Source organism: Chamaea fasciata, unplaced genomic scaffold, assembly GCF_029207755.1.
Source record: "Chamaea fasciata isolate MVZ Bird 193981 ecotype frontalis unplaced genomic scaffold, bChaFas1.0.hap1 SCAF_5, whole genome shotgun sequence".
Lineage (NCBI taxonomy): Eukaryota > Metazoa > Chordata > Aves > Passeriformes > Sylviidae > Chamaea > Chamaea fasciata.
Genome location: NW_027094090.1, coordinates 24,628,951 through 24,654,515, shown reverse-complemented (window position 1 = coordinate 24,654,515; position 25,565 = coordinate 24,628,951). Strand labels below are relative to the sequence as shown.

Here is a 25,565-nt window from a genome sequence, read left to right as displayed (position 1 = left end):
GGGCACTTGAGATTCTGCCCCTTCAGTAGTACCAGTACCAGTCCCATGAGTTAATCCCTCAGGGGTATCCAAACAGCTTGAAATTTTAATCTGCGATGTTGGCTGAATTCAATGTTTTGGAGCTGCAAAAACCATTTGCTCCATCTTTAATAGCAGAAGACATGAATTTCTGTCTTGCATTGTTTGTTGCAGTAAGAGGGTAAGATTCAAGATTTGTTTTTCTGAGGCAGTGTATCATATTCACATTCTCCTCTCTTGCTGTATGCATATTTTGTTTAAAATAAAAGTCTTTGGGTGTGATTAGGCTCCCATTAAATGCAGGATATAATAAGTTTTCACATGGCATTCTTTTTTTTTTTACTGAATAGAAAATGTTACTAACTAATTTTCTGATTCAATAAATTGTATGTAATATAAATATATATAAATGAAAAAAATTTAACTTAATTTTTTTAATACAGGTTTTGATAACAGAACATGGTGATTTGGGAAATGGAAAATTTCTGGATCCCAAGAACAAGATTTCTTTTAAATTTGATCACTTAAGAAAGGAGGCTACTGATCCTAGACCCCATGAAGTTGAAAATGCCATAGAGTCCTGGAGAAATTCAGTTGAAACAGCAATGAAAGCATATGTGAAGGAACACTATCCAAATGGTGTCTGCACAGTAAGTGCTAAATTACATAACCACTGTACCACTATAGATAGATATAAAATTTAAAAGGGAACTATTTGTAAACCAGAAAGACAGGCAGTTTTCACTGTAAATAACTTATTCCTGTTGGGGATTCATGAGAAATACAGGGAAGCTTCAGAATTTTAATGTTTCAGCTATTGGATTATTAGTGGGTGGTTACTGCAGGTCATAGCAAAGATTTACCTTGGTATGTAAGTATTTTATTTGAATTTTTTAATGCATGTAGACATTTTGTGGACGACTGCAGGTTGATTCTGTTCATCCTGGCTATCTGGCTGGTTCCTTAAAAGGGGAGAAAAATTCTGTAAGATAGAAATGTCTGCCTTGGCTTGGTTTACTGACAAAACTGTCTTAGTGAAGCAGACTGGTTTTGCTCCATCATATTTCCTATATATCCAAGTGCTTATTCTTATCACCAGAATTGGTGGTTCTGATAGCTTCTTAAAATAAAACCTCTTAGTCTGGACTAAAATAGCATTTGCTTGCTGTAACAAGCCCTGTGACTATTTAAATCTCAGCAAACTGATCTATTGATAGCTGTTCTGTGATTTATGTTGATGTGACAGAAAAATTAACTAGTGGGGGGGAAAAAGTAAATCAGCTGCTGAGTGAACAAGTTGAATTGGATTCCCAAGCTGTCAGATGAGTTCCAGTTCCTGTAAAGGAAACCAGATTGGATGTCTGCTGAGATAATTTTTAGTAGTATTTGATTTGGGGAGAAGAAGAAGAGAGGACCAAATCTGCCCTTTTTGCTATTCTGTACAGGTGTCAATTGTCATACAGTTGGTAGAACTGGTGTTTGAAACCCAGCTGATAATAAATATATATTGTAAATACTGTATATCTCAGTAGTTAGTCACTGTTACAGGCTTAGAATTCCTGTAGTGCTAGAAAAAGAAGTTCACAATATATAAAATTTAGGTAAGATGATTGACCTTCAGGTTTTTTATTCTTAGATTTTTTCTGCATTGTAATAAATACTGTTTCATGTACAGAATATTATGTATAACCATAATGGTTATAAAATGAAATTTTACAGTTTTTGTAGAACCATATATCTAAGCAGTTTGAGCAAGGTCTACTCAAACTTTGACTCTATTCTTATTTTTGCCTTTTTTTTTCCCTCCTAATTAAGGTGTATGGTAAAACAATTGATGGACAGCAAACCATTATTGCATGCATAGAGAGCCATCAGTTTCAAGCAAAAAATTTTTGGTAAGTTTCCATATGGATCCACAGACAGTAAAACACAGCAAACTGAATAAGTGTCACTACACTGATAATCCTTAGTTCAGAGAAGAAGGTGAATGCATATGTTGTATGGGACTCTTCTTCTCCCTCCACCCCACTCCCAAGTTTTTCTGCCAGAACTGGCGAAATCTCTTCCTTTGTGATAAGTAAAATGGCTGACTGTGTATCTGCATCTCCTTTGCAGAACTTTGTAAAATTCCATATCACACATATGACATATGTGATTAATTTTCTTACACCAATACTCATGACTGTCTTCCCTAATACAGTTGCTTTGGCTTGTTTTGCTTCCCTTGTGACTGGCAGAATAAACCCAGATCCTTCTAGTTTGAATTTCTCAGAGAAAGAAGGTGACCAAAAATTACTTTACAGTGAGACTTAAGGGATCAATTTTGGGATTAAACAGATAAAGGTGATTTTGGAATTTTGGATGAAATAAACTCTTACAAACTGCAGATTTTTTTTGTTCTGTTGGGGGTTTTTTTAGGTTTGTTTTTTTTTTTGGTGGGGATTTTTTTGGGGTTTTGTTTGTTGTTTTTTTTTTAACTTGGTTGAATGATGTTTTCCACAGTCCGGAGTGAACTTTGTGTAGCTCCATACAGGAAACTGGCCAGAATTGAAATAAAATATCACAGTATCAGGAATAGGTTAAGGAGGTAATTTCCTAAAGATAGCTTATATTGCAGTTGTCAGAAGAAAGGTATTTCATTATTTGGTTTGCTATTTTTCATCTGTTTGCAATTTATATTAGTAATCCCACAGGTACAGAATGGAGGTGCAGAAATCTTCGGGTTTTAATTCTGAAGGTGGATATTACATATCCATACTAATTTAAGCAGGTCTATGTATCAGTTAAATTATTTGCCCAGTACACTGGTTTTTATTGAATTTGCACAGCTAATAAGTACTTTTATTCTTTAATAAGTACTTTTAACTTGACTAGTTAAGTCTGCATGTTAACTAGTTAACATCAATATTAGAAGTAACTTGAAATAATACTAGTTTTCTTTTTAGTTTAGAACTACGAATGAATTTTGATATTCCAAATAATTAATTTTGTAGTCTTTAAAGAAGAGGAACAGATATGCAGCAACCTTTCATAGACGGAGAGAATCTTTCTTGAAAATTTTCTTTATTAAAGTTATGGTTGGGCATCTATAGGTAAATATTGACCATGTTTTTAAGCGTTTTTCAGGGGTAGTCAAAATCTAATTCTTGTTCTTAGGAAGTTGTGATAAATGCATATTGGTTTGGGAGACTTAGAGATGGAGGAATGGATTCCAAGTTAACCACATTCCTCAGTTATCCAGCTGTATGGCTGGATATCCAGCCCAAGCCACAGCCAGTACACATTCTCAATGTGTTTCAGCTTTTAGGCATTTGGAAGTCTGTCAGCCTACTATGACAGTAAGTTTGTTGGGTGATAGAAATCCAATATATAACAAAGAAAAATACTTCGTGATTATTTGAAAAACTATCAGCATAGTAGGATAGATGGCTTATTAATGAAAGAAGAGGAAAATTAATCTCTTACAAAATGTTCTAAGTCAGCCTAGCTAAATAAAGATGTTGGTGTTGTTTTTACCTTAGAGCATTTCCTACAGAAAAATCCTTCTGAACTTGAATTTTTTGTTGTTGTTGCTGTTGGTAAGAGCAACTTAAGGACAAAAAAGATATCCCAGAGTGGAAACACTGTGGTCATCTTAACTTCAAGGGACCACAGAATGGCTGAGAAGCAAAAAAATCTGTTAGCTAGCCATTGAATGCCTGGCGTTCAAAAACTAGAATTGTACCTAAAGTATGTAAGCTTTCTCATGAACAGTGGGTCAGTCTATAAGGCTACTAGTAGTATTAGTGTCACTAAGTTGGGCAGCCCTTTCAGTTTTCTGAGCAATGCCAACAAGCTTCTGAATTGTCTTAGTCTATATTTTCAGTGATAATTTGGATATTGTCTGAAATAATAACCAATGGCTTTATAGTTGAGTTACCATTGTTACTATCTAAGATGTGTCATTAGATAGATTCATTAGTAGCTCTTAATTTTAACATTTTGTGTCTTTCTCTCCCTTTGTTGAATACACTGGAATCTACACCTAACCATTAGCAGGACTGGAACACATGGTGTCAGCTTTCTTTCCTTCTTTAAGTGCAAACACAAGACAAATCATGGACAGCTGCTGTGCATTCTTAATTTAACTCTACAGTACTAACCTTCTAATTCACTAACCTCATAGCTAAATAAGAAAATGTCTAGTTTACAGTAAAGAAATCAGGTGAAACTACACCATGCTCTCCCCATACTGTTTTCCCGGTGTTTCAAACACCCTTTTGGCATTTTGGCAAGGATTCTGAATTTGTGGAAGGAAATAGTTGTCCTGGAAAGGAAATGCTGGAAGAGCTGTAAGGCCTAGTTACAGTTAAACACAGCAGAAAGTCTTGCTACTTTAATGTTCCTTCTATTCAAGTTTTTGATGGCCTGAGGTGAAGTGTGACTTTGGCTGATCTAGTCATCCAGGTCCTAGAAACAAAATATTGACTTTGTGTGCCTAACTAATACTACAAGAGAGAAAGAACATGTGAGGCTTTAGGTACTTTCATAAGTTCTCCTGTTAAAAGGTCTTTAATAACAAATCTCCATGGCCCACAATGGAAACTGAGGGTAAATATTTCGGGAAACTGTTCTGTTCTTGACTGATCATGAGGCTGAAAAGATCTTCTGCATGTGTAGTTATATTGGAAATTTCATTCTCTGTTTCCTTTGACTATCAGTTGTATGTTGGGATTTTTTTTCATAACCAGTGGGGTGACATCCAATTTCTTTTTTACTGTTTTTTTAAAGGAATGGCCGTTGGAGGTCAGAATGGAAGTTTACAATCACCCCTTCAACCACTCAAGTGGCTGGCATCTTGAAAATTCAGGTATGCTTATCTCATACAGTGTCCTGAGCCATAAGGTCTCCAGTGGTTATCGAGGGAGTCTCAGGCCAGTGTATCAAATATGTTAAGGGAAAATGGGGACCCAATAAAGCAAGGCAGCAATGCTCATTGACTTAAGTGTTAGTGACTTAAATTGCATATTTATCTAATCCTTAAAAACATAAAATGTGTGTTTAATGTAATGATTCAGAGGATTTGACAAGGTGTATTCACCTCAGCTAGGCATATACCTCTTTGGTTTCCTGTTGAATTCACAGTGAGGCAAACCTTTCCTGAGGACAGGCCTGTTCTGAAGTAGAATTTTTTTTTTAACTGATAATGGGGTTTTTTTTTAATGTTATCTTATTGTTCAGAAAGGTGGAAACCTTTGGTTTCACCAATTCCACCATCAGAAATTTTTGAATGTGTCTTCTCCATTCAGAATTTGGCCTTCCTGTTGGCTTTAGGGTATTCAGAAAGGAGGAATTCCAAGCAGGCAGAAGTCTTGAGACCAAAGGAAGTCTGACTGTCATGTGGTAGGCTGGGAGACTCGACTTCCTGGATTAGTTCCTTGGAATGTGTACACATACATTGCAGCAGCTTATTGAAACAGTTCTGGGATCAGGGACTAGAAACTTAGTGCAGTGTGACTTTCTGTTTACCTTTTGTTTTTGTTTTGTTTTGATTTTGTTCTTGTTTTTGGTGGGTTTTTTTGGTTTTTTTTACAAGGCAGAGTCAAATTTCTTTTTCTTGCTGTTTTTGTGCTCCTATGAGTTTTGCTTGTCCTTACTGCTCAGTGATGGCTGCAGAAGGAAGATGCAAAGGAATGTTTTTCTAGCCTGAGGCTAGGATGTTATTTTAGGATGTGGTAGCTGTGTTCAGAATCACCAAAGCAAGGGGGCCCTCAATCTGCTTTCCCATGCTGGTGCCAACGTTTGGAATGATAGTCAAAATGTTGGCACCATTATTATGTTGTCATATCACAACAGTCATGGTAAGCAGCACCTTAGGTAACTTCTAGGCTTCTCAAGACTCTGTCACTTAAATCCAACGTGCAGCAAAGCAGGCATTTTTTCCACAGCATGTGCTTTTGGTTAAATGTCTTAAGAGGTTTTCCAGAACAAGGAAGCAGATGTCCACCTAATTCCTGGAAAGGTTAGGGCAGCAGCCAAAAAACCAGTCTGAACGAGGAAATCATTCAGGTTCTAATCAGCTGTTACATTTGGGTACCAGATGATTTTGTCTTTTAGTACTATTTCACATAATTAATCAAGACATTATTTATATTCATTAAAGTGTGTGTTCTGGACAGTGATGGAAATTCTACTTTTTTGCTTGTGTAGAAACTACTATTTTGAACTCAGTTTTAAATTTTTAGAAATTGTCTACAATTTCTTCAATATTTGTGGGAGTGCTCCCTCTTCACCTCCCAAAACAAAAAAGTGCTTTTATTTTTTTTCAAGGAGCAAAATATTTTTCTAGAAAATGAAGTCTCTACAGCATTAGTATAATTTTAGAGTACTGAAATTTCAGTGTTGTTGGCAAAATCTTTAACAGCAATACACTATTGCTCTGTTTCTGATAAGACCTTTTATTATTAAGTTAGGGGGGAATTGCAGCATCACCTGCTATCTTCAGGTGTCTTCAGTATTTTGAAGATAATTTGCACAATTTCTTCCCTTTTTCTTAAATTCTGTTAATTCTGATGTAGGAGATTCTCAATTGTCACAATTTCTTCTGTTGAATTTTCTTTAATTATATGTAAGGGGAAAAGCAACAGCAGTGCCTTTTACTAAAATGGAGTCCGTGGCATTTTAACATGCTCCAACTGTGCATGGAAAACAATGATAAGTGTACTCGTTACTAATTTTATCTCTTAGATAATCTGTTATTCTCATCCCTCCTTAGTTAACCTTTCCAAGAGGTTCTGTTTATAAACATCCTCCTTCTTGTAGTCTTCTGAACCCAGACCTAGCATTCTAGAAGGATGTCAGCAGTGAGGTATAGTACAGAACAGTTACTTCTCATTATTTTGTTTGAGATATAACACATCCCAGAATAAGATTTGAATCTCCATCTCTGCTAAGCTTTTAGATCTGAGTGTTTGCCAAGAATGTAACTCAGTTACACAGATAAGATGTTTGTGCTGAGGTATTGGCCTCAGAGCACAGGGGAGGTTTGGGCTCTCTGTAGTGAATCGTGATTGACAAAGGTGAACACTTACATTTCTTTGGGTTCTGCTGCTTCATTGGGAGTTCTTAGAATTGTGCACTGAGTAAACACTTCTCATCTTTTAGGAAATGAATTCCAAAGCCAGTATTTGACAATAAGAAAAATAGTAATTTAAGATGAATCATAGGAAATAATGTTTTACTCATCTAGGAAACCTTTCCTTTGTCTGGTATTACAGCTGTCTTACTGTGCGTCATGATTTTTCTGTTATTTATAAAGTTGAGGGTCTTTTGCACATATGATCATAACACATAGGAAATTATACTATTTTGCATTAATCTCAAATTTGTTATGTTGTCTAATAGGATGAGACACAAATGTTTCATTTTCTCATAACATCAGCTATGTTGACTATCTTGACTCTATCAAACTTGTACAAAATCTTCAAAGATGCTTATATAATGTCAATGACCTGCATAGCTTCTTTATCAGTTATTGTAATGGTCACATGTAGTTTTATACATGCTTCCTGATTTTTAAGTTTTCCAACAGTTTTATTAGGAACTAAATGTTTTCATATCTGTCCCAACTGTATTTAAAAGTACTAAACTTAGCTTGGGTAGAGTTTTAGTGTTCTGCAAAATGTTCAAGGAAGCTGTTCTGTAGATATAGCATTTCAAGAATAAATAATTTCATTCTGCTTTGCTGTCTAACCTTGGAAACTGCTTTGTCTAGATAAATACTCACTTCTGTTATGAGACATATCTAATAAAGGAAAGTATCAAACCCAGAAAGAGCTAGAAAGGGAAGCTTAATGTTGCACTGTCCCTAGAAAACTGGGACAACTTAGGGAAGCAGAAAAACTTCACAGTATCTTGAAACCTCCCCAAAACTATTCTAATTTTAAATATATCTTTACCATTTAGAATGGTCTAGCCCATTCATTTCAAGAGTTTCTAATAAGGTCACATAAATAAGGTGTTGTCATCTTCACGATGTTAACCAAAACCTAAACTTCTTAGCTTGAAATACTACTTGAGGCACGTCAACACAAACTGTTTCCAGACTAGCCTCTTCAGTATTTCCCCTCAAAAATAGTAAATTCGACATTATTTTAGTTTTCCAATTTGCTTTGGTTCTGTAACATTCTCTATGTGGTTTTGACTGATTTGTATAGGTTTCTTACTATGATAAATAACACAACACTTTGATTTTCCTGCATGTTGCTGATCTGTAAAACTTAATGTGAGGTTCTTTGTTTAATTTTCTGTAGGTTCACTATTATGAAGATGGTAATGTTCAGCTGGTGAGCCATAAAGACATTCAAGATTCTCTAACAGTGTCTGTAAGTGACCTTTAAAGACCTTAGTGGGTATATTGAAGTGACTTTTTAATTAAAAAATAGGAAGCAAGCTTAAAGCTCAGAGGTTTTGAGAAGTTTGTTCTTCTACATGTATGGGAATTAATGTTCAAATTTACAGATATTTTGTATGTAATATTTACTGCTTCTACCTCACATGTAGCTAGTGTTGAAAAAAAGAAAAAGTAAAAAACAATATTAATGTATGCTTGCATGTGGCTTATATAAGCAAAATTAACTTTGATTTTAAACTTTAATTAGCTTGTTGTCAGTCCTCCTGCACTTCTGTTGTATTTAAATTTCAGTTTGCAGAATGAACTCTAGAATTAATTTTTGAATTTGAAGGAGGTTTGAGTTAAAACAACTTTCTTTAGTAGTACAATCTCTAGGAGATGGCCTCCTTTGCTCACTGGAAGAAGACCAGTATGCTAAAACAGTAAATAATTGAGAAGCAGCAGTGGGTTTCTCCCTTCATTTTCTCTGTCTCTAACTGGTGGTGTCAGTGTCTTGTTCTGTACAAAAAGTCCTTTCAGAGATGGTTCAACTTGAGAATCGTAACACACTTCTTATTTAAATACCATTTTCTTCAACTTCTTGCCAAATGGATTATTATAGTAACGAGGAGCAAACAATAAAAATAAAAATTGTCTGGAAATAGTACCAGATGTATTGTTTAAGGATTGATACTGTTCCACCAGGAACAGCTACTACTTCTAAAATGTCTATAATGGCATTTATAAACGGCAAGATTTCCTGTTGGAGTGTTTTTCAATAAAATTTAAGACAGTGGGATTAAGCTGCCAAAGAGAAATTGTAAAAGTGAACAGTAGAAGTATTTTAATGATAATGACTAGCAGTGGCCAGTTTGGCTCAATAGCTCTATTCATCTATAAAGAGCATTGTTTGTTGATATAAAGCGAGGCTTGTTGGCTTTTTAATTGCGATAGCACCATTAAAAATGGGGGAATGTGGTGCCAACTGATAACACTTCTGGAGCTGTAGATACAAAATTACTTCTGACTCTCTGGAGCAAAGGGATCTGTTTAGTCTTTCATTCAAATAAGAGTTGCTTCAGGGAAGGATATGTGGATGCAGTTCTCCTGTCAATAGGTTTTGCTTCACTTACTGTTGGGAAGAAACTTAATCCTGTTTTACAATTCAGTAAAACAGCAGCAGAGCGATGAGTAGGAAAACATCTTTTACATACGTTAGCTAAAACAAAAGCAAGTATGCTGCTGATTACCAATTTTTAACCTTGGCTGTGAGCTTCATAGAGGGCAGAGGTTGTACAAGTTCTTATTTCACACAGAAGAAATGGTAGGTAGATTAAAAGGAGCCACAATGACTCCTCTTTTTTGTTTTTTGTCAGAGAACCCATTTTAAAACCATTAACAGGCACAGCAGAAATAAATGACTGAAGACTTCTCTTGTTGCTAGAGCTGTGTATAATTTTGCTGAAGGTTATTTTCTTATCCCTTGTTTTCCTCTGAGACACGCAAGACCTCATACCTCTGAATTTTTCCTTTCATTAGCAGAGCCTTTGCAAGCATTTCCTCAGTTTACTGAAAAGTCAAAACCTGTTCATTTGGTTGTTCTCTGCCTCTTCCTTCATGTCTCCTGCAGTGTCCAACAGCACTTTCACAGCTGTTAGGTGCAGTTTCACTGAAACTTCGAACCAGTAATGGTTGAAGCTGTCAGAGTTTTCTCCAAGTCTTTGCCTTTGTAGGAATGAGGGATTACATGGGACAAGAACACTCCTGACTTTCAGCAGCTTCTGCAAAAGCACTCTTAGGAATGTCTCCAATGCTAATTGGAAGTTTGGAAACTCATGAACCCTTACTTCCTGTTGGAGGCTTCCTTTAAGCACTTCAGCAAATATACCTCCAGGTTGACTGATGGGGCATACTTTATTTTTTAAAAAACACACACTTGCATCCTTAAACAGTTAATTTTCTGACCTCATCCTTATCAATCATGATGGAATTTGCGCCCTCATTTTTGCAAGATGGATTTAGGGATGATTTTGGAATACCAGATATATAGTTTAGTGTTTTCCTTAGCTTAGTTTCTAGATTCAGAATGTTTAGTGGTAAACAAATCTGTTTTGGTTTCTTGGTTATATTCTACTGTAACTTCTGGGTTAGCTGATGTTCTTGAAGTTTTCTTGAATTTATACTGGGAATGTAACATTGCTAATGTTATCTGTACTTTGCACGTTTGTAGAGACTTGGGTGAGCACTGTCATTTTTCCAAATGCTGATCTGTTCCATATGTCTTTTTATCATACCATAGAATTCTTAATCAAAATATGTTAATGAACTTCATGGCACTCTTTATGCTTGTTACAGCTTGATTTTATTTTTCTAACATCATCATCATCACATGGGATATGCCTTTTGGATGAATGTTCAGTTTTGGTTTAGCCACTGAATGGTCAAGTGTTCTCATTGAGTCTACCTGACATCACTCATAGGAAAAATGTAATCCGACTGGTCCTAGAATTATGCTGTATGTCAGACCTAATTCAAATGCTTTTTTCCTAGAATGAAGCCCAGACAGCGAAGGAATTTATAAAAATTGTAGAGGCTGCAGAAAATGAGTATCAGGTATGTTGAAACAAATACTATATTCTTACTTGTCTTTATACCATTACCATGTGCTTTACCAAAACTAGTATTCTATAACCAGCAAGATAATGCAGCTCCACATAAATAGATTATGTGCTGCTAACTCTGTCTTGCCTTTTCATACCTTCTGGTGATTGTGCTCACCTACCTAACATTACAACAGAAGTAATTTTTTGAGAGCGGGAAAGTTCCCTGCTTCATCAAGTATCAGCAATTCTGATGTCACAAAGCATTAGTGCATTCCCTGAGGGGAATTTTTGTACAGATTCTGTTCAGAGGCTACTCTGTTAGCTAAATGTGGCTATAGGCATTACCTCTTTTAATTAGTCGTTTCAAAGTTAGAAAAGTGTAACTGTTCTAGATACCCTCTGCAGAACCTTGAACATAAGGTAAATTTCAGACACTCTGTTCTGTCACTTTGGAAGAAATACTCTTTAATAAAATTTTTTGAAGTATCTACAGCGTGCATTATATTCAAGTTCAAATGATGTTGTGGACTGACTTCAGCATTCCACAGGAAAAACAGTGGAAGACTTTTCTATCTGGAATTATGATGTATGAGCTAACTGATCAACATTTTATTCATGCTGTGAATTAACCACAGTGTGGTTTGCTGAAACACCTTGGCTATGGCCAGGACTATTATATATCTCACTAATATTCTTCACATAGTCTCAATCTATACCTAGCAACTTTCCTTCATTAAATATTATTTCAATTCAGCGTGTTTTTATTAAGCCTGTTTAGGAAGTAGCAGGCCACTGAGCCACTGAGTGTTTATGTGGCATCCTAGTTCTGCTGCTCACGTGTCTCTGTTCTGTGTGACCTTGTGTTTGACAGACTGCTATCAGTGAGAACTATCAGACTATGTCGGACACTACTTTCAAGGCCTTACGTCGACAGTTGCCAGTTACCCGCACCAAGATTGACTGGAACAAGATCCTTAGCTATAAGATTGGAAAAGAGATGCAGAATGCTTAAAGTGAACATTGCATGACTGGATCATTTTAGTGTTCTTGTATACAAATAAAAATTATTACAAAAAAAATATTTGGAACTGTCAAATCACCCAGTCAGCATGGGCTTTTGCCATTGAAAATCACTGTAAGTAGTTTGGTTAGAGCACAAAGCTTAGCTAATTGACTTCTTTTCTTTTTCCTTCCTTTCAGAGGGTTGCAACTTCACTATAGCTGAATATCTTCCTTTAGAGTTTCCGTTGTACCTTTATTTTTTTATAATGAAGAGACCATGCCTTTAGTTTTCAATTACACATTAAGAACAGTTGGAAAAAGTATTTTTGCATATAACCCTTCCTCTTGCTTTCATGTGAAATGGACAACTTTCAAAATTTGCTGGATTCCTTGTGGAGATCAGTAACGTGCATTTCTAGGTCAAGGTCAACATGGAGTTAGCCATAGGTGCTGTTTTTGAAATCATCTGTCCTTTCATTGTATGTAAAATTGGGAAAAGTATTTCCTGTATCATTTAAATCTAGAAGATATACTTGCTAGCCCCATGGTAGCTAATTATTTTTTTTTTAAAGAAAAGGCCAAGGTCTAATGCTATTTTAAGGTTTTGAAATTAAATAAAAGTACTTACTCCAGAAATGCATTTAATGCTTTGGTCTGACAATTACAATCTCAAACTCCATCTGCCCTCCAGGATTTTTTATCGTAAAGCTACAAATGTATTATAACAAGGCATATTGTAATATATATAATCCTGTACTCATTACTATGTCTGTTTATTTTTTCTTGGATTGAAATGTACTAAAATTCAATGTAACATTAAAACGCAAATTTTCTATTTATTTGAGTATCAGATTGCTTCCTGATATAGCCTATTTGTGGTGTTTCTAAATGTTTTTAAAATTCTGCTTAAAACAGCCACAAACGTGTGTTTTTAGGGATTGTAATATCATTATTGTTTTCATCTGCATTTAAAAAACATCTGCATATGGAAGTTACTTAAAACAGGTGTATTTTAGCTTCATATTGGCTACAGAGGATAGAAGAAATTCCAAGACCAAAAATTAATACATTTGTCTGGAGAATTCTTTCCCTGTCTGATCTATTCCATTTTGAAAATGGATATCAGGTATCTAAAAACACAGACTTTGTTACAAATGCTGTATAACACTTCCATGAAATGCATATATTTCATTTTTAATTGGATAAAAACTTGTTTTACAATATAACCTCCCTACATGCTCATGACAGAAAATGAAACAGTGCTTTTATTTTTTAGAAGGCAGGTGTTTATAAACACTCCTGAACCCGTAAAGCTTACACAAATGTTTTATGTCTTTGTTTACAGCATGATCTAATTACCTTAAACTTTCAACTTACAGCATAGCAGGAGTCTAGACTTGTACTGAGTATAAAAATGTACATATGAAGTAGTTTGATGTTTGAATTTTAATAGCAATATCCCAATATTCTGTTCTTCAGTGCTCTCTTATACAGAGGTATAGAAGTTCTTGAAACTGCTGCTACTTTACAGTACTAAACTGTATAGTAGAAGAGTGGGATTTGTTCCACCACAGTCTTCCTGGATAGTTGCCCTTTCAATTCTTTGTAGTTCAGCTCCTGAACCATGTTGTTCTTTTCAAATTAGCTCATAAAGCTGCATGTGAGCTAACAACAAATGTTGAGTCACTGTCAACTCAGTCTGTCAGTCTTAACCAAGATCTAAATACAAACCCTTTTGAAGAATTTCTTCCAACATACTTAAGAACAAGGTAAAAAAAAGGCAGTGAATGGACAGTTAGGGGAATTGTTAATGGGCAACAACGGTGCAAATAACTTTTCTAGCTGTTTAGAATGTTGCAAATGACTAGAATCAGCACTGACAAAAAGTCAGAATGCTATTTTTCTTACCTGAAATAAAGACTTAGTTTTAAATATATTCCTAATAAAGAGGTATTTTACTGTGAAGTACTCTATTACTGTATTTTCTTCTGTTTATTCAGTCCTGTGATGGTCTTAATTCCTTATCTTGAAAGAATTGCTTCCTTCAGATTCAATTCTACCCATTGGATAACATAAGTAGATCTGTATTACTTATGTTCTTTCTTGTGTTAATTTTTAGTCTGTGAGACAACTTTACACCCTGAATATCAAATTTATTAAGTTATAGCTTCAATAAAGCCATTTTTAAGTAAATCAACTATTCTGTTACTTTTTCAAAATAGTGTGCTGTATCATACTTAGGGGTAATGACTCCCCATATGAAGCTGACCTGACTATCAGCTGAGGTACATGGCACATTTGGAGTTCTTGATTTCTAGCAAAGTTTTGGATGTTACTTGCACTTTTTTTTTTTTTTTTTTCCCTCTATCTCTACCACTTCTAAATTTGAGAATTTTTGAGCTTGCTTGGTAGGCTTTAGGGTATTTCCTGTAGGTAAAGCACTTTCTCTCAGAAATTTTGCTGTGGCAATTGTCTTAATGTGAACTACTATTTGTTTATATTCTATTTTTAAATATGAGGACAAGCTTTGTATTGTTGAATCTTGATGTAATAGACATTATGGCTTGTAAAACGGACTTGTAAAATGCTTGTGTTTTTGAAGTGTATTACATCTTATGTATCTTAGTGCCCCTTTATATGAAGGAATTTTTAACTTCTGCAAGTATGCAGCTGTTCTTTGTGAACAGCTGTAACAGGAGTGGCAGTTCTGCTTTCAGGTTCTCCTGAGCAGCCGCTTTTTGTATGTCTCTCTTAAAATTCATACTGTGGGTAGAATGAAACTTGAAAATCGTTGTAATTTTGATTACATTGCTACTGGCTGCTTACCGCTCCACATGCTGATAACTGCCATCTGGTTCCACTGCAACGCAGTTCATTAGGAAATGGTGATTCAGCCAGGGTTAAAAACATTGTGTGAGGCTGAACATCCTGAGAGATATGTTCTCTTTAGGGGATGTCTCCAGCCACATCTGTGGCAGCAATGTAGTTTGTGCAGTTTGGAAAGCCCTCTTTCATCCCCACGTCCCCACAGACTGCTTTGGCTGGCAAAGCCGTTTTGGTGCTCTTGAGTTCACTTCCTTTTGGAGAACTCAGAAGTGGGACCTGGCTTCTGGGTGTGCACCAGGTGCCCTCCAGCTCTGAATGGTGACCTGAGTCCATAGCAGTGGTTTCTTTCAAGCAGCTTGAAACCACCTACCTATGTGTTGATGATGTCTGGAGCTTCAGACAAAACTGGGCCCTTGCATTTCTAGACTGTAAATACTGTAGGTATAGAAGTTTCATCAACTGTTCAATTCTGTGGATTCACTCCTATCGTACTGATTTACTTGCTGACACAGACATAGCTTCTGCTGCATTTGTTGACTGGAAAGACTGAAACTGTTCTTCATCTGATGCAATTGTAAACTAGGTTTAGATTAAACTTAGTTTGTTCATAACCTTGAAGTGTCAATTTTTGTGTGACAGTGTCAACTCTGAACTCTTCATTTTAAGGGGAAAATTTGCATCAGATTTTAACCAAAAAGGCCATTTTTTTTTTCTTTTACAGCTAAAAGAAAGGAACTGTGAATATGCACTTTATTCCTTCTGTGAAAATGGATGTTTAATACTTGGTAGGTTCTCTTATTAGCAGTATTTTCTTCTGCTGCTGTTACTTGCTTACCTGTAACAGGTATTGCTCAGCATGATGTTAGCCATGTGTTCATGAGAAAAAAGGGTCAGTGATAATCATGGTCTTAAAGGGTACATTTAGACTTTACTGTGCATCTTTTCTTTGCATTTCAATAAAGTTGTGCAGGGGCAAATCTGTCAGACTTGTTCCTCTTCAGTCAAGAGGAGCATGTAGGGACTTTTTTGCCTGACTAGCTGCAGTTTGAAATAACATCAGATCAGAAACAACTTCCAGCTTATGGGTTGTAAATATACCTGCTGAAGTAGTTACATTGTAGTTGGATGGTTTGAGAGGATACCATCATGTGCCTATAATGATTTGTAGTAATTTCAGTTTTGCCTTTAAATGTGCTTAAAAATTTTCAATTTCAAGTGTACACTGAGTACAGCTATTACAGGCATCAGTGAAAGAAATGAGAGTACTTCCTTAAATAAGTGGCTTCCCAGTATGCATCTCAGTTTGAGTTATCCTTCAAGATTATTTCAGAATTTACTAAATAATATAGAAGGCTGAGCTGCAGCTTTGCCCCACTACTGTGAACACAAGCAGCATTGTGAAGAGGGATTCAGAAAACCATGCTCACTATCTCTTTCTTAGTAAGTAAAAGTGCCCCCAGAGGCCTTGTCAGTTACAGTGTAGCAGTGTGCTTGTGGTGTATCTGGAACCTAAGGTACTTCCTTCAAACACAGGGAACTGAGTTTTAGTCCCCTGAGGCAAAGAAGGGACTCACCTTCTCTGGAGCCAATGTTCTTATAACTGGATAAAAGAAAACAAGGCTATCTCCTCTTTTGCAGATGAAGTGTTTATGAACCCAATTGAACATTACAGCCACAAGCTCTTGAGTGCAGAAAAAATACTTGCCTTTCATTCTCTTGGGCTGCTGTGGATGGAAAGTGTTTCTTTGTGCCTGCTCCAGCAGCCTACCTGCCTGGTGTGCCAGCTTTCTTGGGTGGTGGGTGGTGGTGTTGCATCTGCAACTGGGTACCAAAAGTTAGATGCCCAGAGGCAAAACCATTCAAATTGTTGTGCTGTGAAGGCGCCAGAAGATGGAACTGTGCAGCAAGGGCCCACAGATGAGCCCTGGGATTTGGAATGCTATCATGGAATGCTGTCGTATGGCCTTTTCCCAGGTCAGGCAGCGCATCCAGTTGTAACACAAGATGTGTCAGTAAGATGATAAAAGGTACAAGACTCAGGATAGGAAGAAAAGTGCCATGTGTTTCCATTCAGCCACATTTCCTGCTCAGCCTGTGACATCCGGGAGCCTGATGCTGCAGGTCTGAGGAAAGGCTCAGTTCATCAGTTCAATTAAAGCTGTGCTCCAGGGGCACTGGTTTGATGGAGGCTGGCACAGTGCTCACAGCCAAAGTCTGCACTGTACAGTGCCTGTGAGCTGCAGCCTCTGCTGCCCACCTGTCTGGGCACACACGCTGCAAGTGTTGATTGAGCTGTTCTCCCTGTCCTGAACTGTGGTCTGTCTTAACCCAGGCACAACTGAGGCTGCTGCCCCAAATCCCCTTGGGGCCCTTCCGTTAATAACCTGCTATTTGGACAGTGACCTGGGTCTAACCATGCAGTAATAACTTACACATAATTTGGAAATTAGGGAAACAGACTTGGAAAAGAAGCAAGGTAATCACTAAATAAATCAATATTCAAAATAGGAACAGATTTTAAAAAGATATATATTTCCAACTTTGCTGTGACACTTAAGGTTAATATCTGCATGCGCACTGGAGTAGAAATTGGAGCTTTCAGGAGCCATTAGCAGTTTTGAACACAAGTAGCAGGAAGAAAAATCTGTTTTATTCTTTCCTTTTATGTGACATGTGATTGTCAAACCTGCTTTCAAATGCTGTAAAACTGGTAAGCTTTGCAAGTCTTTAATTCACTGTAACAACAGGAACAACAGGTAACAAAAACAATTAGCCAAAAAGCAGTTTTGATTACAGATTCCAAAGCTGAATATTCATTTGGAAGGTTTCTGAAAAATAGTGGTGTTAGAAATCATTGAATGGAATGTGAAAGCTTATCTTGGGGTTTTTCTTCCAGACTGACATCATCAGCTGCATCTTGATTGTATGTGGCAGGACAGACTTGTCTGCTCTGAAATAAATTGCTAAAGATTATCCTTCCTCTCGAAGTTCTTGTAGGTTTTGATATTACTAGTATTAAGGTAGACAGTAGGAAAAGATAAATCTACCATCTGCCAGATCTTGACCATTTTTTATCTTAGCTGGGGGTATAAAGAAAGGCTTTTTCCCATTCTCTTTGCAACATATTTTATGTATTTGAAGAGTGTCTCCAGACTGTAGCTGTTTGATTAAAGATTAAATACTGCAACTCCAATTTTCACATGAAATCCCATACCCTAAGTAATTTCCTTACATCCTGTTTTTTGGTTTTTGCTCATTTTGAGATGCTTGTTTTTCTCTGTGTATTGTTCATTTCAGCCCTGATGATACTGCAGGCTATCATGGTATTACACTGGTACTTGAATTTCCTTTTGCTGGAATCTGATCTTGATTGCAATAATATTCTCTAGTATTATTTTTGTCAGCTATTAGGAATTTTAAAACCCATGCTAAACTAAGGAGATAAAACCAAGCAAACAGCCACTGCAAGGTATGTGTACCTGATGTTGTCCTTCTCTACTGACAAAGCAGGTACTGGGAGTGTATAAAAATGATACCATCTGTATCTTAAAAACGTGGACCAGCCAGCACGTGGATTCTGAACTGAGAGCACCTTGGCATGAAAAGGTGGGCTGCTGTGAACTTTCCCAGGGCAATGAACTGAATCCTTGTTATCTAGGATACTGTGCCAACAACAGGCAATTTGTTTTCCAGTAGGTACTGATGTCAGTTAAAACTGAGGAGTTGAAATGCACCACCCTGTTTTATGCTAGGAAGCACTTAATATGCTGCTTTCCTACCTTTTTTCCTGTGGAAAGGAAAAGGAGACAATGATCAGTTAGGTGACAAGCTCTAAGGTGCATCTCACCTGGTGAAAACTGGATGGCAGCTGGTGTAACATCCAGGCATGCACTTTCCATATGTCACAATGTGTGTAGTGACAGATCTCCTCCACCAAGCTAGCCAGAATTACTACTAGAGTATCAGAAAAGTGTGAGTCATTCAAGAGCCTGTTTAAAATTTTTGTAGGCATGTACCGAATATGAAAGGTTCTTAAGCTGTCCTTGGTGCCAGGAGCTGGCTCAACTGCAAAAGGCTAGACCTTAGAGATGCTGCTAAGAAAATAAATGCTATATGCTCACGAAGAATTGAAATGCTGCTCCTGTTCCAAGGCTTTGCTGCAAGGAAAAGGTTTCTGCATGACTGATTCTCTGGGTGCAACAGAATTTGTTAATCAGTAATTAGTACGTGTCTTTTCCCAGTTCATTACTAAACTTAGTGAGCCATCATCTTCCCTTTATGAACTTGTCTACCTCTCCTTAGCCCTTTCAGCTGGAAGCAGTGTGCCTTGCAGTCCTACCAGCAGCTGATGAGGCCAGACACACAACTGGCCACACTCCACCTGAATGTAAATGAAGAAGTGGGGGGAGTGTGCCAGTATATCATTTTCCAAGGAATAAATCCAGCCACCTGATACTTCCTGGTAAGGTCCTTTCGGACACAGTAAATTGCTCCTTCAATACAGCTATTGCCTTGCCAGCAAGGTTAGGAAATGCTGAGTGGAACAGAAGTGTATGGGTGAAGCTCCCTGCTTGCCCACTAGGGTTTTCACCTTGTTCCTCTCACCTGCTGCCATGCAGAGTAACTGATTCAGTCAGCAGCAGTTTCTTTACCTGCACTAATGGTGTCTAAACAGAAGGTGATGTGAGCCAAGGCTGGAGTCAAATGTAAATTAGCATCCATCAGATGTGCGTTTGTCAGGAAGCAAGACGGGAACAGAAAAATTTCTGTTGGAACAACCAAGAGGAAGGTATGCCATTACAACCAATTAGCCAGAGCAGACCTGGGATAGCCTGTATGAGAGGCATTCCTAAGGATTTTCAATCTCAAGTGCAGAAGATAAAAGTGTAAAATAGAAAATATAAAGACTTGGGGAATAGTCTGTATCTCATGATAGAAAAGGCCTAACAGCTAGTTTTCCCGGGGGTAAAAGGGCAAGAAAAATATACAAATATCTCTAGTAAACGCAATGGGGGAAGCCAAAGAAAGTATTTTCTTCATTTTTGAAAACGGCTGAATAGCAGAAGCAGGAATGAAAATAAGTCTTGTTTCTAAAGGATGATGTCTGGGAAGGGCAGGGTATATTGAGAAGGGAAGGAGCCACTCTGAGAACTACTACCTGTATGCAAGCCCCGAGAAACCCGGATTTATAGAAGCACTTGCTGTTTCAAACTGATGTCAGACTGGAGTTCAACAAATATGATGTTATGAGTACCCAGTGATACCTAAGATCCCACGTTAGTGGCCACATTTAGCGTTCTTCCTTGTCCATCAGAGCTTAAAGGAGAAAGTCATTTTATACTGTGTTTACCAACAGCAGCAGGTGTGAGAAGGAAGAAAATCATCTCAACCAGGTGCCTTCATCGCCTTACCCTTCTGTGTTCTTCACAATCAGAAGGAGGCTGAACTACAAAATTTTTATATAAAAGCATAGATATAACGTAGAATTCACCTAGGCCTGAGTTTGCCCAAAGAGCACACAGTTTATTTGAAAAATGTAGAAGAAAAGAGATACAAACTATTGGGATTAAGAGAGGAAGGAAGGCCTACTGTGAAATCAATAAAATTAGCAATTAGGTATTAGGAAGAAATTCTGTACTGTGAGGGGGGTGAGGCACTGGAAGAGGTTGCCCAGAGAAGTTTTGGATGCCCCATTTCCTGGCAGTGTTAAAGGCCAAGTTGAAGAGGGCTTTCAGCATCCTGATCTAGTGGAAGGTAGGACAGTGGGTTGGAACTAGATTATGTTTAAGGACCCTTCCAACCCAAATTCTATGATACAATGTTACATGAAATTTCTTCTTGAAATTATTTCAGGTAATGAATAGGAACATCCCATTTCAATGCAAGATATGCCACTGACAACAACCATTAACACTAAGCTTTGTTTTAGGTTGTTGAACAACCCTGGGCTCTGTACTAGTGGCAAGCTTCATTCCCTCTTTCCTGGACCCATCACCTGCCCACACAGGGCCCGAGACAAGCTGCAGGGTCTGTCAGATCCTTCTAACTGAACAAAAGTATTTCAAAGACAAGGGCTTGCTCTGAAATGTCACTTTTGCAGCCGGGAGACTCTTACTTGAGAAATGGCTATCTGTAATGTGGTACAGTGATTACATCACTACTAAAAGGGGAGGCAGGGTGGACTGAATTAAAGGATGTGAGAAAGGTATTTGGATCTGAAGAATGACTGCTGAATGCAGAAGAAAGAAGGCTGTGACCCAGCAAGAACAGATCAAACAAAACTGAAGAGCAAAGGAGGGAAGAAAGTAGGATATGATGAAGCCAATATGTAAGACAGACAACTGTTCTGTAGCCTAAATTTAAAGACAAGCTCATAGGGACCTTCATCAGTGGAGATGGTAAGAAGAGGCTCTGTAAGGATGGTTTTCTCAGCAATGGTATACTGGATGGGGGTGGAGAGGGAAGACAAGCAAGCAAAGGAGAAACGAATTGCATCAGACAAGGCAAAAGGATATTTTGGTTCTTGATTTTGCAAAGGTTTAACAAGATTTGGCTTGGGAGCCAATTCTAGCTGTGATATGAGTAAATGACGTGCCATTTAGATCCTACTTATTTCCATGGCTTGCTCAATCCCTTCCTGCCTACAGGCAGAGCTGTTCTTGTCCTCTGTAATCGTTGCCAGCCTCAAGCAGCAATAATTACCTGTACATGATCCAGCACTGTGACTGTTTGGTTTCCTTCCTCTGAATTTCTGGAGATTAAGTAAAATGTAACTGCCAGTGGATTTCTGTGCTTCCATCAATGCATAGCAGATAAAGATGCTGTGTTGCAAATGCTAGAGGAAAAATAAGCTACACTCTACTAATTGCAGATTTCAGATGGGAGGAGTTGAGACCTTTTTCTCACTTTAAAATGTCTTTTCATTAAATATAATATCAACACTCACTAAACTGAAGATCACACTGAACATGTTTTTCCTAAAAAGAAAAAGGTCAAGATACCAATCAGTGAAAAAGGCCATGTCTTCTAAATGTCCCATAAATGCATCTCCTAAAGAAAGAAAGAAAAAAAAAGAAGAAAAAAAGAAAAAAGTACTGTTTGGCTTCAGCCCAAGGCATGGATGTGGGTCGCAGAGCTTTCGTCCTTTTCCTCGACCTCAGTAGGGGAGGGAGAAATCAGAGCTGGTTCCCTCTGGGCTTTTCGCCATCTGTCTCTGCCTCCCTGTTTCTTCCAGAGCCTCCTGTGACGTACAGAACATGTGTGGATGCAGATGCCAGATTCTGACTTGTCTTTTGAGCTCTCTTTTGACCAGGGGCCAGCCTCGCAGCAAGCATGATTCCTTTATGAATCCTAAGCACGTACCATCTTGTACAAATACTGACGTGTCTTGCTCCACCACCTTTTACAAAGAAGCTTAATAAAAAGCCTCAATGAACGTGTGTGTCCACAAAAATACATGAGGGCTCCTGGGGGGTATTTCCATGGATTTAAAATAACCCAAGACAATTTGCTTTATCAAATGTGTGTGTTTGGGGTGGGGCACTTCCCCACCTTGATGTCTAAGTGTGCTGACAGTCAGGGTGAAATTCCCATCTCATTTTTAGGGGGAAAAAAGTAATTAGGCAAAAAAGCAGCAAAAGAAAACAGGTTTGGATTTTTTTTTTCTTTCTTTCTTTTTGGAATTTGGTTGGGGTTTTCTTTCTGGTTATGAATTATTTTGAACACTACCCAAAAATACTGAAACTCTGCTCTGAGTTGCAGTAGCTATTTACCAACACGTTCCCTTGCCCTCTCTTTGCACTGACATCTGATTCTTAACTGAGCCAGTTCTAACCTGGGTTTTGTTACTTGTCTTGCAATTAGGGCAGCAGGTTGGTTGAAGTTTTTGTCAGTAAAAGATCTTAAAACAACTTTCAGGCAGGCTTTCCTCCTTCCCTTGCAACGACCCTGACACATTATACAGCACCTTGTTTTCTGGAAGGGTATCCATAGCCTTGGACATCATTTTGTTAATATTTGAGATATTTATTTTAAGCTTTTTGACAAGTGGTGCTCAGCCATATTTGACTTTTCCTCATTAGTGCTGGTGGCATGTTTTTAATTACTATCTTTAAGCTGAAAATTATTCCTGTAACATTGTAATATCCCACTTTTAGAATGGGGAACAGAAACTTCAGTGTGCCTGGGCACACTGTTCAGAAGTCTGTAGTTGCATACTTTTACAACATCTTTTTTTTTTAATAAAAATACATCCATTTAATTGCAAATTAAGCACAAATTTTTATTTCAGTGTTTCTTAGCATACTTTCAATTCTCTGGATTGTGACAAAGGATTGCATGTACTTTAGTTGAAAACAGAGTTTTGGTATGTGATTAAGGCATTTTATGCAGACTTTGGTATGTCTGAGAAGTGCTGTGTACGGGATGCCATGAACTCTCCTCCAGTGCTTTCACTCACATTGGCACACTGCTTCTCAACGCTGCTGACTCCAGCTTACACTGCCATCTCCAGTTCAACCCTGATATTGTCTAATATGCAGCTGGTATGCTTCATAGGTGCACTATATGCATATATATTTATATGGATGTAAATTCACACCTGGACACAGGTCTGCATACGTACGTACGTTGTTGTTTAACATATATCTAGATTAAAAAGTGTTGGGCATAATGCTGCTCAATGGGATTCAGTTGCTAATAAGATATCAGCTGAAGGTAAGGGGGATGTCTGGCTCCTTTGAACCAAGCTGACAATCTTTCCCAGTGCTCCAGTACATCTGTGGAGCTCATGTAGGTCTCATTTCTGCCCTTGCTGGATGTCCTTGACTCATGTGCCTGGCCATCTTTTGGCTGCCAAGACCCCAATACAATCTTATTTTATAGCCAGGTTCCAAGAAGGTTGTACATTATGGGTCTCTCATTCTGATCTCTGAAATCATCAGACAAAAGATGTTTTAAGGTTTACTAAAACACCCAAACATTGAAAAACCCCACTACTTTGGATCTTGGACTACTTCGGACCCATACAAAGATTGGGTGAGCAAAATTTTCAAACTGGATTTTTGCTGCACAGTGGTCCCATCTATTCTTTCTTATTTGCCAGGGCCCAAGCTCAAGAAACTGTCTTTCTTCTGAAAAGAAACAAAACTTCACTGTACCTCATGTTTAGTAACTATTGCCGCTTCTGCTTCCTGATTTCATCAAAATCAAAGTCATCAACAGAAATATGAGAAATTAGAAGCTCTGAACTGTGTTTATGGCAAACAAATTAGTAGAGTTTGCACTTACAGGTATTATTTTGAGGTAGGAAGTGAGGCCTTGTGTGAGAAAACCCTGAACAAGTGAGATAATTGAATGGAAAATTTAGTAGAAAGGTAAAACGTATTTTCAAAATTATTTTTGTCCAATGATTCACTTCAGCTGTATTCTGTCATCCCTTGACTTAGCAAATGAGTGCCTGAAGGCAGATGATACTCAAAATGTTGTCTTTTCATAGTACTGAACAATTTGCTTCTGACTCGTGAAATGCATATTTCAAGGCTTTGTATTTACTTGGAATTTCATTCAACCAAAAGTGAGAGACAAGAGATAATTTGTGTTAAATAGAGCCTGAACAGTGAACTTGCCTTGAGTGTCAGCTTAGGTGCTTCTTTAACACGAACAGCAGAAATGCAATTTGTCATATGAATGCACAAAGCTAGTCATGAGTCAAGATATCCAGCACATAATTGCTTGTCACCTCACACAAACATTTGGATTTGGATGCATGCTTTTTATTTGCCGAGGTTTTGGGGGGTTTTATTTGGGTTTTCTGTTGGGTGGGTTTTTGGCGGGTTGGTGTTTTTGTTTGTTTTGTTTGATTGTCTTTCCGGTTTGGTTAGTGCCACTGTTTTTTTGCCACTGTGTTTGTTTGCTTGTTTGGTTGTTTTTGGTTGGTTTTTTCTTTGTATAGCACCCAATGAGAAATGCGTATTTTTTAAAATACTTTATACTCACTGTAAAAACACTGGAGATCTGGAAGTGAAATGCATAACATCACTGCAAAGTATTAAAAACTTCTGTAATTGCAGGGAAAGAAGTAACAGTAGCACTTAGAGGAGGGAAAGCATAAAATTAACAACTGTCTTTTAAGTGGGCACAGTTCATAGTGTTTTGATCTTCTAGCAATACAAGAGATGTAAAGAGAGCAGAGTTGGAGGAACGAACACAATTCACTCCTGTCTTTCAATAAAAGTCAATGGAATGAAAAGTTGTTTACAATAAGAAACTTTGGAAAAGCCCTATACCCCATCTCTATCTTTCATACATAAAAGAAATTGGTCATAGTCAGTTTTTCAAGATAAGCACTAATATATTGAAAATTAAAATATGTGGAGGAAAATTTGTAAAAGTGAAAACTTGCCTACTGGCTTGGTCTTTTTGCTAATACATGAGAAAATGTGAGAGAAGTATTTTGATTTATAAATAACTGCATGATTGAATAAGGTTGAGGTTTTTCAGATGTGACCTAATGTATGAAGAATTTCTTCCCTTTATAACTGGAAGGGAAAGCTGAAAATTTTGAAATGTGGTTTTCTTTGGTATGTAATTAAACTCTAAATGGCCTTTTATGTAGTTAATCTGCATATTCTAATTTTAGAAGTTTTGCGATTTATTAGCAAGAAAAACCTCTGTCAGTGCTGCACCAATATTCTTATATGGAGACCATGGCCCCTTAATCAGAAGATCCTGTCCCCATCAAATGC

The 25,565-nt window shown here is 37.4% G+C and overlaps 1 protein-coding gene across 2 annotated transcripts in view; it reads left to right on the top strand.

Annotated features, from left to right (window-relative positions):
- Nucleotides 1–14,187, top strand: part of CAPZA2 (capping actin protein of muscle Z-line subunit alpha 2) — a 30,988-nt gene extending 16,801 nt beyond the window's left edge. For both annotated transcript variants that reach the window (XM_066183050.1, XM_066183049.1), the window contains 6 exons: nucleotides 462–668; nucleotides 1,834–1,913; nucleotides 4,789–4,867; nucleotides 8,310–8,381; nucleotides 10,940–11,002; nucleotides 11,864–14,187. In XM_066183050.1, coding sequence (XP_066039147.1) covers nucleotides 462–668; nucleotides 1,834–1,913; nucleotides 4,789–4,867; nucleotides 8,310–8,381; nucleotides 10,940–11,002; nucleotides 11,864–12,004 — 642 coding nt within the window. In that variant the 3' untranslated portion in view covers nucleotides 12,005–14,187. The remainder of the gene's footprint in view (nucleotides 1–461; nucleotides 669–1,833; nucleotides 1,914–4,788; nucleotides 4,868–8,309; nucleotides 8,382–10,939; nucleotides 11,003–11,863) is intronic.
- Nucleotides 14,188–25,565: the final 11,378 nt, after the last annotated feature.